This window comes from Sminthopsis crassicaudata, chromosome 4 (assembly GCF_048593235.1).
Source record: "Sminthopsis crassicaudata isolate SCR6 chromosome 4, ASM4859323v1, whole genome shotgun sequence".
NCBI lineage: Eukaryota > Metazoa > Chordata > Mammalia > Dasyuromorphia > Dasyuridae > Sminthopsis > Sminthopsis crassicaudata.
In genome coordinates this window covers 311867711-311884476 of record NC_133620.1, presented here as the reverse complement: position 1 = coordinate 311884476, position 16766 = coordinate 311867711, and the positions used below count along the sequence as shown (strand labels likewise).

General features: G+C 34.9%; 1 protein-coding gene across 2 annotated transcripts in view; it reads left to right on the top strand.

Annotated features, from left to right (window-relative positions):
* MXRA7 (matrix remodeling associated 7) overlaps window positions 1–16766 on the top strand; it is a 52229-nt gene that overhangs the window by 19130 nt on the left and 16333 nt on the right. For both annotated transcript variants that reach the window (XM_074260217.1, XM_074260216.1), the window contains exons 2-3: window positions 6590–6650; window positions 16278–16374. In XM_074260217.1, the coding sequence (XP_074116318.1) occupies window positions 6590–6650; window positions 16278–16374 (158 nt within the window). The remainder of the gene's footprint in view (window positions 1–6589; window positions 6651–16277; window positions 16375–16766) is intronic.

Genomic DNA, 16766 nt, shown 5'->3' with positions numbered 1-16766 from the left:
TCCAGGAAATTATCAAGGAGAACTGCCCAGATGTTTTAGAAATAGAGGGTAAAATAGACATTGAAAGAATTCATCTATCACCTACTGAAAGGGACCCTAAAATCAAAACGCCAAGAAATATAGTGGCCAAATTCCAGAGCCATCAGACAAAAGAAAAAATACTGCAAGCTGCTAGAAAAAATAAATTCACATATGGAGGAGCCACAATAAAGATTACCCAGGATCTAGCAGCATCCACATTAAAGGATTGAAGGACCTGGAATATGATAATCTGAAAGGCTAAGGAACTTGGTATGCAGCCAAGAATAACTTACCCAGGAAAAATGAGCATCTTTTTCCAGGGAAGAAGATCGACATTCAACAAAATAAATGAATTCCATCTATTCTTGATGAAAAAACCGGATCTAAACAAAAAGTTTGATCTCCAAATATAGAACTCAAGAGATACCTAAAAAGGTAAATAGAAATTTTGAGAACTGTATTTCTGCCATAAAGATATATAAAGAACACATGTATAATTTGTTCTAGAAACTAGAGGTGGAAAGGAAATTATACCAGAAAAAATGGTAAAGTGGTGGTACTACATCTCACAAAGAGGCAAAGGTAACCTGTTATATCTGAGAGAAAGACAGGAGGGGGATGAACATAGTGTGTATCATATTCTCATTAGAATGGCTTAAAGAGAAAAATATAGATATATTAGATTTATGGTGAAACTCCTTCCACTTCATTGGAAAGTGGGAGGGGAAAAGTGAAAAAGGAAGGAGTAAGCTAAGGGGAAGGGAATACAGAAATTGTGAAGAAAAGGGGTAAAATAGGGGGAGGAACTCTAAGATGGAGGAGGGATGCTAAAAAGGGAGGGCTGTGAGAAGCAAGTGGTGTTCACAAGTTTAATACTGGGGAGGGGGGTAAGGGGCAAAGAAAGGAGAAAAGCATAAGCAGGAGTTAACATGATGGCAAACAATACAGAATTAGTCATTTAAGGCATAAATGTGAATGGGGTAAACTCCCCCATAAAGAGGAAACAGTTAGCAGACTGGATTAAAAGCCAGAATCCTACAATATGTTGTTTACAGGAAACACACCTGAAACAGGGTGATACATACAGAATAAAGGTAAAATCTCCTATGCCTCAGGTGAAACCAAAAAAGCAGGGGTAGCCATCCTCATCTCAGATCAAGCAAAAGCAAAAATTGATCTAATCAAAAGAGATAAGGAAGGAAACTATATCTTGCTAAAGGGTAGCATAGATAACAAAGCAATATCAATATTAAACATATGCACCAAGTGGTGCGGCATCTAAATTCTTAAAAGAGAAATTAAGAGAGCTGCAAGAAGAAATAGACAGCAAAACTATAATAGTGGGAGATCTCAACCTTGCACTCTCAGAATTAGATAAATCAAATCACAAATAAATAAGAAAGAAGTCAAAGAGGTAAATAGAATACTAGAAAAGTTAGATGTGATAGATGTTTGGAGAAAACCAAATGGAGACAGAAAGGAGTACACTTTCTTCTCAGCAGTTCATGGAACTTATACAAAAATTGACCATATATTAGGACATAAAAACCTCAAACTCAAATGCAGTAAGGCAGAAATAGTAAATGCATCCTTTTCAGCCCACTATGCAATGAAAATTATACTCAATAAAAAGCCAGGGGAAAATAGACCAAAAAATAATTGGAAACTAAATGAATCATACTAAAGAATGATTGGGTGTAACAGCAAATCATAGACATAATTAATAACTTCACCCAAGAAAATGACAATAACGAGACATCATACCAAAATGTGTGGGATGAAGCCAAAGCAGTAATAAGGGGAAATTTTATATCTCTAGAGACCTACTTGCATAAAATAGAGAAAGAGAATGCCAATGAATTGGGCTTGCAACTAAAAATGCTAGAAAAGGAACAAATTAAAAACCCCCAGACAAACACAAAACTGGAAATTCTAAAAATAAAAGGTGAGAGTAATAAAATTGAAAGTAAAAAAACAAAAACCTATAGACAAACCCTTAGTAAATCTGATTAAAAAAAAGGAAGGAGGAAAAGCAAATTGTTAGTCTTAAAAATGAAAAGGGACAACTCACCACTAATGAAGTGGAAATGAGAGCAATAATTAGGAGTTACTTTGACCAACTTTATGCCAATAAATTCTATAACTTAAGTGAAATGGAAGAATACCTTCAAAAATATAGCTTGCCCAGATTAACAGAGGAAGAAGTAAATAGTCTAAATAGTCCCATTTCAGAAAAAGAAATAGAACAAGCTGTTAACCAACTCCCTAAGAAAAAATCCCCAGGACCAGATGGATTTACATGTGAATTCTACCAAACATTTAAAGAACAACAAACTTTAATGCTATATAAACTATTTGGAAAAAAACAGGGATTGAAGGAGTCCTAACAAATTCCTTTTATGACACAGACATGGTATGAATACCTAAACCAGGTAGGTTGAAAACAGAGAAAGAAAATTATCGATCAATCTCCCTAATGAATATTGATGCTAAAATCTTTAAAATATATTAGCAAAAAGACTACAGAAAATCATCTCCAGGATAATACACTATGACCAAGTGGGATTTATACCAGGAATGCAGGGCTGGTCCAATATTAGCATAATCAACTATATTAATGACCAAATTATCAAAAACCATATGATCATCTCAATAGATGCAGAAAAAGCATTTGACAAATCCAACATCCATTCCTACTAAAAACACTTGAGAGTATGGACTATTCCTTAAAATAATCAGGAGCATATATTTAAAACCATCAGTAAGCATCATATGTAATGGGGATAAGTAAGATCAGGAGTGAAACAAGGTTGCCCATTATCACCATTACTATTCAATATTGTATTAGAAACACTAGCCTCGGCAATAAGAGTTGAGAAAGAGATTAAAGGAATTAGAGTGGGTAATGAGGAAACCAAACTATCACTCTTTGCAGATGATATGATGGTATACTTAGAGAACACCAGAGATTTTACTAAAAAACTATTAGAAATAATTCACAACTTTAGCAAAGTTGAAGGAAAAAAATAAATCCACATAAATCCTCAGCATTTTTACACATCACCAACAAATTCCAATAGCAAGAGATAAAAAGAGAAATTCCACTCAAAATAACTATCGATAGTATAAAATATTTGGGAATCTATCTACCAAAGGAAAGTCAGGAATTATGTGAGCAAAATTACAAAACACTTGCCACAAAAATAAAGTCAGATCTAAATAATTGAAAAGACATTAAGTGCTCTTAGATAGGCTGAGCAAATATAATAAAAATGACAATACTCCCTAAAATATAATAAAGATGACAATACTCCCTAAGTAATCTACTTATTTAGTGCTTTACCAATCAGATTCTCAAGAAACTATTTTAATGATCTAGAAAAAATAACAATAAAATTCATATGGAAGAACAAAAGGTTGAGAATTTCAAGGTAATTAATGAAAAAAAAAAAAACATCAAATGAAGGTGGCCTAGCTGTACCTGATCTAAAACTATATTAAAAGGCATTATACCATTTGGTATTGGCTAAGAAATAGACTAGTTGATCAGTGGAATAGGTTAGGTTCACAGGACAAAATAGTGAATAAAAATAGCAATCTAGTGTTTGACAAACCCAAAGATCCCAACTTCTGGGATAAGAATTCATTATTTGACAAAAACTGCTGGGAAAACTGGAAATTAGTATGGCAAAAATTAGGCATGGACCCGCACTTAACACCACATATTAAGATAAAATCAAAATGGGTCCATGATTTAGGCATAAAGCATGAGATCATAAATAAATTAGAGGAACATAGGATAGTTTACCTCTCAGACTTCTGGAGGAGGAAGGAATTTGTGACCAAAGGAGAAATAGAGATCGTTATTGATCACAAAATAGAAAATTTTGATTACATTACATTAAAAAGCTTTTGGTCTAACAAAACTTATGCAAACAGGATTAGAAGAGAAGTAACAAACTGGTAAAACATTTTTACTGTTAAAGCTTCTGATAAAGGCCTCATTTCCAAAATATACAGAGAATTGACTCTAATTTATAAGAAATCGAGCCATTCTCCAATTGATAAATGGTAAAAGGATATGAACAGACAATTTTCAGATGATGAAATTGAAACTATTTCCACCCATATGAAAGAGTGTTCCAAATCATTATTGAGTAGAGAAATGCAAATTAAGACAACTCTGAGATACCACTACACACCTGTCAGATTGGCTAAGATGACAGCAAAAAATAATGATGAATGTTGGAAGTGATGTGGGAAAACTGGGACACGGATGCAATGTTGGTGGAGTTGTGAAAGAATCCAGCCATTCTGGAGAGCAATCTGGAATTATGCCCTAAAAGTTATCAAACTGTGCATACCCTTTGATTCAGCAGTGCTACTATTGGGCTTATAGCCTAAGGAAATACTAAAGAAGGGAAAGAGACCTGTATGTGCCAAAATGTTTGTGGCAGCCCTTTTTGTAGTGGCTAGAAACTGGAAAATGAATGGATGTCCATCAATTGGAGAATGGTTGGGTAAATTGTGGTATATGAATGTTATGCAATATTATTGTTCTGTAAGAAATGACCAGCAGGATGAATACAGAAAGGCTTGGAGAGACTTACATGAACTGATACTGAGTGAAATGAGCAGAGCCAGAAGATCATTATACATTTCACCAACAATACTGTATGAGGATGTATTCTGATGGAAGTGGCTATCTTCAACAAAGAGAAGATCTAATTCAGTTTCACTTGATCAATGATGGACAGAATCGGCTACACCCAGAGAAGGAACACTGGGAAATGAGTGTAAACTGTTTGCATTTTATGTTTTTCTTCCCAGATTATTTTTACCTTCTGAAGCCAATTCTTCCTGTGCAACAAGAAATTCGGTTCTGCACACATATATTATATCTAGGATGTACTATAACATATTTAACATGTATGGGACTGCCTGCCATCTAGGGGAGGGGGTGGAGGGAAGGAGGGGAACAATCGGAACAGAAGTGAGGATAATGTTGTAAAAAATTACCCATGCATATGTACTGTCAAAAAAAAGTTATAATTACAAAATAAATAAATAAATATATACATATATATATTTAATAATCACATATAGGTAAAATGGAATGGTGGTCATTCCTTGATGTTCTGTTACTTTCAGCAATATTACAGAGATCAGATTGCGATACTTTTATTCAAAGTTATTTCATTCATTTTTGCAATAAAATATTAAATATAAAAGAATAACTGCAGAGAGTTTTTGTCCCAAGAACATTTCTATCTGAACTCCCATTGAAAAAAGATTAAAATAATTAATTTAATATTGACTGTAATAATGTTTAATAATAGTAAAGAGTGTAACTGTTAAGTTCTTACTAAGTGCTAATGAGATAATGAGATATTAGGTTCTTACTAAGTGCTAAGTCGGTACTCTCTAGTTCTGGTCTTTACTAGGAGTTTAACTCCTTTGAACTCCTGGAGAGGAGCTAGCATGCTTAGGAGGAGCAAGTTCATTGGTTGAAGTAATTTTTCCCAGAAGCCCTTGCGTTATCACACGCCCATTCTCTGGGAAATATAAAAGAGGGCGGCCCTCGAGAGATAGAGAAGAGTCTCTGTTCTAGGTCAGAGTTGGAGCAGCTCTATGAGGCGAAAGAGTCTCTTGTTTGGGCCAGACTTGAGGCGGCTCTCCAGAGGAAGAAGAAGTCACTACTCTGGACCAGAGTTGGCGGCAACTGTCTGGAGACAAGGGCTCTCTACAGGAAGAAGAATCTGTCCTAGAGATTTGAGTTGACACAGCAGATCTCCTCCCAGAGAGCAATTGGCAGTCTCTGGAGACAACAGAACTTTACATTTAACAATAACAATCACAATAAAAACTAACATTTGTCAATAGTCAATAAACATTTGTTAAATCTCTACTTTGTACTAGACACTATGCTAAACACTGAGTATACAAATAAGAAAAAGACAATCCCTGCCCTTAAGATGTTTAGTCTGATATGGCAGGGAGAGGGGTCATGGTGGTGGGGTGGAGCTGAACAAAAGGAAGTTGAAAGGGAGCAATATTCAGGGGCATAATGTTCTTGGAAACCAAGTAGAGCTGCTGATGAAAAATAAAGAATAACCTACAAAGCTCTGTGCCTTCTATAAAGGAAGGCTTTGGAAGTTATTCATTTTTCCAGTCTCTGTCTCTGCAATCAGAGTGAAAAGATTGATGAAGGGTGCTGAAATGTTTAGTATCAAAACTGAGTCAGTCTGTGGAATCCTTGGTTTGTAAATTGATTTAAAATTTTTGAATTATTTTACATATATATGTCATTTGACTCATAACAAACCCATGAAGTTAGTAATCTGAGTATTACCATAACCATTTTACAGAAAGGAAACTTTCAGGTTCAGAGAGGTACAATAATTTATTTACTCATGGTAACTCCAACAGTATATGTGTAAGAAGCAAAATCTGAAATTAGCTTTCCTGACTCTAACATACTATCCACAATTTTACCCTGTCTCTTTAGTAATCTTAGTTAATCTAAATATAAAGTTCTTTGCTCTGAATTTTTCTACTTGCCTTTCAGAATGAAGAGCCAAACTCTGAAAGTAAGAAGATGTCACTACTAGCTAAACAAGAAGAAGATGGTAAGTTGTAGGAAATGGAATGACTTCCTGTGATAACTGGTTTTAGAGCCAGAAGGAATCTTAGAGTTTGTCTTGGCCACTCTCCCTTAACAGATAAGGAAGTTCAGGAGTCAAGAAGTTATATGATTTGTCTAAAATCTCTCTCTCTCTCTCTCTCTCTCTCTCTCTCTCTCTCTCTCTCTCTCTCTCTCTCTCTCTCTCTTTCTCTCTCTTTCTCTCTCTTTCTCTCTCTTTCTCTCTCTCTCTCTCTCTTTCTCTCTCTCTCTCTCTCTCTTTCTCTCTCTCTCTCTCTCTCTTCTCTCTCTCTCTCTCTCTCTCTCTCTCTTTCTCTCTCTCTCTCTCTCTCTTTCTCTCTCAATCTCTCTCTCTCTCTCTTTCTCTCTCTTTCTCTCTCTCTCTCTCTCTTTCTCTCTCTTTCTCTCTCTCTCTCTCTGTCTGTCTCTCTTACACACACACACACGTACACACACACAGAGCAGCAGAGTTGAAATCATCTTTATGAGTTTAAATCTAGCCTCAGACAATTGCTACTTATTTGACCCTGGACAAATATTTAATCCTGTTTGCCTTACTTCCTCATGTGTAAAATGAACTGAGACTTCCAGCCAAGATGGCACAGAGGAGGCACACATCTGCTTGAGCTCCACGTTTCCTCTCAGAATTTATTTCATGACAAGCCTCAGAATTAATGCTTGACTGGAAAAAACCCCACAAATAATTACCAACAAAAGACATCCTTGAAATTCAACAGAAAAGGTTTTTGCTCAGGGACGGGGACAAACAGATCCAGCCCAGGCTGAGGGTAAGTAGGAGAGCTTGGAAGGCAACTCACACAGTGAAGACCAGAGCGGGAAGGGGTGCAATCTCTGCCGTTTTTGTGGAACTACCTTTACTACATGTGGATATTCTGTCTTGGCAGCAAGCCAGGATCAGCATAGAAGCTGTAAAAACAAGAGGTAAATAATAAAACCCCGAAAAGCTAGCGTCACTCAGGACCTGGCCACCCTCACCCCCATCCGGAGTGACTCAGAGTGTTCTTAGAGCCTCAGAGTCTCAGAGGGCAGATGCCGTGCAGCCATTGCTGTCCTGCTAGTGCCTCGCTGCTGCCCCCTTTATAGTCTGTAGAGGAATCTCGGTAACACCATCCAGCCCCATCCCCCGCAAAAAGCAGATCATTTGTTTTTCTTGTTAGTTTGTTTTCTTTGATTCTTCTCTGACAAAATGAGCAAAAAAATTAAAAGGACTCTAACCCATTCATAGCTTCTGTATGGATAGAGAGCAGACTTTAAACCCTGAGGAGACTAAAGACAGACTCTCTCCAGAGGAATCCCCCAAGGGAGATATGATCTGCTCCTCAATACACAAAAATGTCATAGAAAAAATCAAAAAGGCCCTCACAAGAGAGGTAGAAGAAAAATGGGAAAAGGAAAGGGAAGCTTGGCAAGAGAGTCTGGAGAAGTCATTCTACTCATTTAAAGATAGAGTGGATAAAGAAATCAAATAATTGAAAAGCAAAACTACTGAGCTGGAAAAAGAAAATAGCTTTCTAAAAAATAAAATTGGCGAAATGGAAGAAAATTCCATAAAACAAAACAATTCACTTAAAAACTCATTTGGACAATTAGAAAAAGATATTAAAAAAGTGAGTGAAGAAAATACATCATTGAAAATCAGAATCAAACAAATAGAAGTGAATGTCTTGAGGAGACACCAGGAATCAAAACAAAACAAAAAAATGAAACAATGGAAAAGAATGTCAGGTACCTTCTTGGGAAGATAATAGACCTGGAAAATAGATCCAGGTGAGACAATCTGAGAATAATTGGACTCCCTGAAAAATATGAGGAAAAAAGGAGCCTGGAGACTATGTTCCAGGAAATTATCAAGGAGAACTGCCCAGATGTTTTAGAAATAGAGGGTAAAATAGACATTGAAAGAATTCATCTATCACCTACTGAAAGGGACCCTAAAATCAAAACGCCAAGAAATATAGTGGCCAAATTCCAGAGCCATCAGACAAAAGAAAAAATACTGCAAGCTGCTAGAAAAAATAAATTCACATATGGAGGAGCCACAATAAAGATTACCCAGGATCTAGCAGCATCCACATTAAAGGATTGAAGGACCTGGAATATGATAATCTGAAAGGCTAAGGAACTTGGTATGCAGCCAAGAATAACTTACCCAGGAAAAATGAGCATCTTTTTCCAGGGAAGAAGATCGACATTCAACAAAATAAATGAATTCCATCTATTCTTGATGAAAAAACCGGATCTAAACAAAAAGTTTGATCTCCAAATATAGAACTCAAGAGATACCTAAAAAGGTAAATAGAAATTTTGAGAACTGTATTTCTGCCATAAAGATATATAAAGAACACATGTATAATTTGTTCTAGAAACTAGAGGTGGAAAGGAAATTATACCAGAAAAAATGGTAAAGTGGTGGTACTACATCTCACAAAGAGGCAAAGGTAACCTGTTATATCTGAGAGAAAGACAGGAGGGGGATGAACATAGTGTGTATCATATTCTCATTAGAATGGCTTAAAGAGAAAAATATAGATATATTAGATTTATGGTGAAACTCCTTCCACTTCATTGGAAAGTGGGAGGGGAAAAGTGAAAAAGGAAGGAGTAAGCTAAGGGGAAGGGAATACAGAAATTGTGAAGAAAAGGGGTAAAATAGGGGGAGGAACTCTAAGATGGAGGAGGGATGCTAAAAAGGGAGGGCTGTGAGAAGCAAGTGGTGTTCACAAGTTTAATACTGGGGAGGGGGGTAAGGGGCAAAGAAAGGAGAAAAGCATAAGCAGGAGTTAACATGATGGCAAACAATACAGAATTAGTCATTTAAGGCATAAATGTGAATGGGGTAAACTCCCCCATAAAGAGGAAACAGTTAGCAGACTGGATTAAAAGCCAGAATCCTACAATATGTTGTTTACAGGAAACACACCTGAAACAGGGTGATACATACAGAATAAAGGTAAAATCTCCTATGCCTCAGGTGAAACCAAAAAAGCAGGGGTAGCCATCCTCATCTCAGATCAAGCAAAAGCAAAAATTGATCTAATCAAAAGAGATAAGGAAGGAAACTATATCTTGCTAAAGGGTAGCATAGATAACAAAGCAATATCAATATTAAACATATGCACCAAGTGGTGCGGCATCTAAATTCTTAAAAGAGAAATTAAGAGAGCTGCAAGAAGAAATAGACAGCAAAACTATAATAGTGGGAGATCTCAACCTTGCACTCTCAGAATTAGATAAATCAAATCACAAATAAATAAGAAAGAAGTCAAAGAGGTAAATAGAATACTAGAAAAGTTAGATGTGATAGATGTTTGGAGAAAACCAAATGGAGACAGAAAGGAGTACACTTTCTTCTCAGCAGTTCATGGAACTTATACAAAAATTGACCATATATTAGGACATAAAAACCTCAAACTCAAATGCAGTAAGGCAGAAATAGTAAATGCATCCTTTTCAGCCCACTATGCAATGAAAATTATACTCAATAAAAAGCCAGGGGAAAATAGACCAAAAAATAATTGGAAACTAAATGAATCATACTAAGGAATGATTGGGTGAAACAGCAAATCATAGACATAATTAATAACTTCACCCAAGAAAATGACAATAACGAGACATCATACCAAAATGTGTGGGATGAAGCCAAAGCAGTAATAAGGGGAAATTTTATATCTCTAGAGGCCTACTTGCATAAAATAGAGAAAGAGAATGCCAATGAATTGGGCTTGCAACTAAAAATGCTAGAAAAGGAACAAATTAAAAACCCCCAGACAAACACGAAACTGGAAATTCTAAAAATAAAAGGAGAGAGTAATAAAATTGAAAGTAAAAAAACAAAAAACTATTGAATTAATTAATAAAACTAAGAGTTGGTTCTATGAAAAAACCAACAAAATAGACAAACCCTTAGTAAATCTGATTAAAAAAAGGAAGGAGGAAAAGCAAATTGTTAGTCTTAAAAATGAAAAGGGACAACTCACCACTAATGAAGTGGAAATGAGAGCAATAATTAGGAGTTACTTTGACCAACTTTATGCCAATAAATTCTATAACTTAAGTGAAATGGAAGAATACCTTCAAAAATATAGCTTGCCCAGATTAACAGAGGAAGAAGTAAATAGTCTAAATAGTCCCATTTCAGAAAAAGAAATAGAACAAGCTGTTAACCAACTCCCTAAGAAAAAATCCCCAGGACCAGATGGATTTACATGTGAATTCTACCAAACATTTAAAGAACAACAAACTTTAATGCTATATAAACTATTTGGAAAAAAACAGGGATTGAAGGAGTCCTAACAAATTCCTTTTATGACACAGACATGGTATGAATACCTAAACCAGATAGTTTGAAAACAGAGAAAGAAAATTATAGACCAATTTCCCTAATGAATATTGATGCTAAAATCTTTAAAAAATATTAGCAAAAAGACTACAAAAATCATCCCTAGGATAATACACTGTGACCAAGTGGGATTTATACCAGGTCCAATATTAGGAAAACTATTAGCATAATTGACTACATCAATGACCAAATTATCAAAAACCATGTGATCATCGCAATAGATGCAGAAAAAGCATTTAACAAAATCCAACATTCATTCCTACTAAAAACACATGAGAGTATAGGAATAAATGGACTATTCCTTAAAATAATCAGGAGCATATATTTAAAACCATCAGTAAGCATCATATGTAATGGGGATAAGTAAGATCAGGAGTGAAACAAGGTTGCCCATTATCACCATTACTATTCAATATTGTATTAGAAACACTAGCCTCGGCAATAAGAGTTGAGAAAGAGATTAAAGGAATTAGAGTGGGTAATGAGGAAACCAAACTATCACTCTTTGCAGATGATATGATGGTATATTTAGAGAACCCCAGAGATTATGCTAAAAAGCTATTAGAACTAATTTATAACTTTAGCAAAGTTGAAGGAAAAAAATAAATCCACATAAATTCTCAGCATTTTTATACATTACCAATAAAATCCAACAGCAAGAGGTACAAAGAGAAAATCCATTCAAAATAACTGTCGATGGTATAAAATATTTGGGAATCTATCTACTAACGGAAAGTCAGGAATTATGTGAGCAAAATTACAAAACATTTGCCACAAAAATAAAGTGAGATCTAAATAATTGGAAAGACATCCAGTGCTCCTGGATAGGCTGAGCAAATATAATAAAGATGACAATACTCCCTAAGTAATCTATTTATTTAGTGCTATATCAATCAGACTCCCAAGAAACTATTTTAATGACCTAAAAAAAAATAACAACATAATTCATATGGAAGAACAAAAGGTTGAGAATTTCAAGGCAATTAATGAAAAAAACATCAAATGAAGGTGGCCTAGCTGTATCTGATCTAAAACTATATTATAAGGCAGCAGTCACTAAAACCATTTAGTATTGGCTAAGAAATAGACTAGTAATAGCAATCTAGTGTTTGAACTTTTGAAATGCCAGAGTGGCCAGATTTCCACAACCCTAATTATCTTAGTCCTAATGAACAGGAAAGGGAAGTTGCAACTAGGGGAAATGAGGCAGAATGATTTAGGGAAACTGAGGCAGAACAATAAAAGGAAACTGTGGCACAACACTCAGAAATCAGCAGATTCTACAAATCAGGGCTTTTGTTGATTTAAGAAAATGTTGATAATTCAGATTAAACTTAAAAATATGTTGTGCGAATTTCTTTCCAGAGAGGTAGTTGTTAAAATTTACAAGTCCACCCCCTTATAGCCCAGATTGTCTTCAAATATATTTCCTAATGCATACTTTATTTTCTGAGCTTTTATCTGAGCTGTCTCAACTAAACATTTTACTTTCACGAGTTTTCCTCCACCAGGTTTGACATGGCAGAGTGAATATAAAAAAAGTTTATGATCCCAGAAAAGAATATCAGTGGAGCTCCACAGCTAGGTAATTGATTTATGTCATTTACATGACTTACCCAAATATCTTCCCAGATTTCAGATGAGACTAGAAGAGAAAGTTCCTTCAATGGTCTGGGAATCCCTTTTGTCACTGAAATGTAACCTTGCAGGATTGGCTATATTCATATGTCACTTATTATACTGTGCTTGATTATATTAAAATCCTTTTGCAAGGATTTATGATACTGAACTCAAAAAACAGTGAATTACAGACAGCATAATATATACTGGAAAGATTTGAAGTCAGAGGACTAGATTTGAATCTAAAGGGTATCATTATTAATTACACAATCTTAGGAAAATGATTGGACTTCTTTAAGTCTCAGTTTTTTCATTTGTAAAATTAGAAGGTCAAACTAGATGACCTTCAAAGCCATTTGGGATGTAGATTCATAATTCCATTAGTCAACGTAGACATGAAATGTAATCACTATTACTCTCAGCAGGTCTCCTCCCCTGCACTCATAAAGTCAATTAATTTCCTTCTTATTTGAATAACTGGATGAGCTGGAGAAATGTGTTCCTAATGTTGTTTGATTCTATAGCATTTTTTTGTTTTATGGTAATGTACAAAGAAACCAATCTCCATCTCTTTGCTCCAGGAATTTTTCACTCTCCACTTGGACTCTGAACACTGACTTCCTGTTTTTTTTTTTTTTTAATTTCAACTAAAATTCCATCTTTTATTAGAAACCTTCCTTAATCTCTCTTAATTCTAATGCTTCCTATTTATTCTGTATGTAGTTCACCTTATGTTAGTTTACATGTTATCTCTCCCTCATTAGATTGTAAGGTCAAGGACAGGCACTCTCTTTTACCTCTTATTGTACCTCTAGCACTTAGCACTATGTCTCTGGAACATGGAGGCACTTAATAAATATTGACTAACTTATAGATATATATGAATCTATTTATAGATTTAATTATAGAGCATTAATTCTGAATTTAAAATTATTTCACATATTTTCAACTAATTTATATCCTGCAATTTACAGAATTTCTTGAATCCTGAATACAAGGGAGAATAAGTATAAAATGTTGCATATGATATTAGATACACTGCTTTGTTGGTGGGTTTGTTGGATTGTCTTTTCCTTTATTGCAAAAGACTGATTCTTTATTACAACTTAGGGTGCATGCCCAGTATTGAGAAATGGCTAGGATATAGAAAACAAAAGACATCAATAAAAGTCTTTTTTTTTTTTTTAGTTTGTTTTTTCCACCTCTTTTGTTCTTTAAATATCTCCCTAAAATAGAGTTAGTTTTGGAGAGACAAAACTAAACCCTCAATCCTAAAGTGAGATTCATAGTAAAAAGAGAAAATAAGTTAAAAAATGCTGCTGCAAAGTACAAAATGATACAAAATAATAGACTTTTTCTCAACTTGAAGATTCTAGTAATTTAGAATATAATGTAGGAAAATCCATAACTTCAGAAATAACTTGAGGAAGCAGATCAGTTTTTTATTGTCAGTTGGTTTGTTTGTTTGTTTTGTGAAAGATAAAAAACTCATATACTTCAAATGTATTTCTGGAATTGGTTCCTTTTTATTTCCCCCTCCTTCCCACTCTCCTTCCCTCCCCCAGCCCCACTCTAAGGGGACTTTAGAGATTTCTACTTCCTTTAGATTTCTTTGTTGTCTTATAAATAGCACACTTGAAAAGCTGCAGTCTGAGAGAAAACTTTTGCTTGACTTTTTTTGGAGTGACAGAGAGATGAAGACTTCCATAACAGCTGGTTTCCAGAACAAAGGTTTAGCTTCTATAGTAGCCTCAAAAAAGCAAAAATCAGGAATGGAATATGAACAGTGAATATGTATTTTATACACTCATGGAAAATGGATACAGTCTGATTCAAACCTATATGGACTGTTTTAAGTATATAACAACAAAGAGTTATTTCCAGTAAATTAATAGTCAAAGAATATAAACTTGCAATTTAAAAAAAAAATAGTAAGCTGACAACAACAGTTTATATGATTGCTCTATATAATGCTCCAAATATCTAATAAGAATTCAGATTAAAATCACTTTGAAGTTCTTATACCCACTACATAGTCAAAGATGACAACAAAAAGTGTTAGAGGAAAGACACACTAATTCTGGTGTTGGGGATGGGGTGTCAGTAAAAAATTATACTAAACAAAGAAAAAGAAAGAAAAAAATATCAATGAATCATTTAAAAGAATGCTGGGAAAAGTGTAGAAGGAAGTTGAAAGGAAGATATAGCTTTATAATTGAGATTCCTTATCTCATATGCACTCATCTTTTAAAAAATGTTCTTTAAATAAGTAAATATTTATATTTGCTAATATTTGCAAACTCAGAGTAAAAAATCAAATCTGACAAAATGAATATTCCTTCCCTTCCTCAGGTGTGATAGGAAATTTCCTATCATACTCTTGAATTGTATACTGTTGAGCTTTGTTCTTACTTATCTTTCTGACTTTTCAATACACATTTTCCTATTCTGTAAGGTCTTTTTCATACTGTTCATTACTTATGCATTCACTGCATATAATTTTTCCTTCTGTTATTCTTCATATCTATTTCACATCTGTTTTCACTGATTTTTCTTTTTGCACATTTTTAATCAGTCAGTTGATTGATTAAATTTATTAAGTGCCTAAAGCTAAGGTGGCTATTGTCTTTGCTCCCTTATCTTAAGTTAGTTTATAACACTTTCATAATGGACTTGGGGGTACATACTTGGATTATTTATGGTTTTTGTATGGTTAAGTCTGTGTTGTTGAGATAATGATCCCATCACATAAACCTACCACATACCTTTTAAGATTTGTCCTTATATATTTGTTTGGAATCTCTGACATAGTATCTCAGCGTTTATGGACGGTTGGACATGAACCCTTAAAACCAGGGAGACTTGAGGAACTTATCAAGTATTCCTTTGACTCTTTAGCATTATCAATGAAACTTTGAAAGGAAACCAGAATTCACATGTGATCATGATGCAGTTAGTGGCTGTGCAGAGAGATGAGGTATGATAATCCCCTTCCGGTTGGTGCAGGTTCAATGTGAAAGAATTCACGAACCCGAAATATTAGTGGCAAAAAAAGGGATGGGGAGAGGCATTCTGATTTTCTAAAACATAAGATCTTTTATCCTTATCAAGTATTCTGATAAAGAGGGAGAGGAGGTTTTACAGAACTGAGAAGCAGGGAAACTGAGGCAGGACTGAATCAGGATAACTAGGGAAACTGAGTCAGGACAATAAAAGAGAACTGTGGCATAACAAAAGGGGACACAATTTACATCAATAGGATAGAGGACATGTGTTCCTCGAAGCCAACATTCTCTCTAATGCCTAGGGAGAAATATTGCATCAACTGCTCCTGAAAAAGAGATGGTGGTATTTCTTCATTAGAAATCTATTGCAGGGGCATCTAGGTGGTGCAGTGAATAGAGCACCAGCCCTGAAGTCAGGAAGACCCCTGTTCAAATCTGGTCTCAGACACTTAACACTTCCTAGCTGTGTGACCTTGCACAAGTCACTCAACCCCAATTGCCTCAGGAGGAGAACACCTACTTATTTTGTAAATGACAAAACATAAAGGAACCTTTCTTCAGAATTTGTGTTTAGGGACTCTGAATTTAAACCTGTATCACTTCTCATATACATTCTCCCTTTCTGCAGAAGAGGAGGCATTTTCCTTTAAATATAGCCCTGGGAAACTGAGAGGGAACCAATATAAGAAAATGCTGACTAAAGAAGAATTGGAGGAAGAACAAAGGTAAGTTGCATTCCTCTCCAACTTGTATGTTATAAAACCTTTTCAGTTCTTCATGTAGTTTTGAGGTACATTCAAGTGTCTTCCATGTTCTCTCAGGACTCAAGAGGGATATGTATTCTCTGGAACATTTCCCTCCCTTACTTACCTATTCTTATATTTCTTTTCTATTAGCTAATCTTTTCAATTCTAAAAATATTCATATCTGAGAATTCCCTGAACATCTTTGCCAAAAAAAGAGGTTCCTTTATTGTGGTAAGAGACAATCTTTGAACTGAGGGGCAGGGCCAAGCTCATGGTATACTTGAGAGTGTCTCTGCTTCTGGAAGGGATTAAAAAACTGAGTTTGTTCTTATCTCCTGTCCTTTCAAAGCCTACTGTTTCTGAATAGGTAA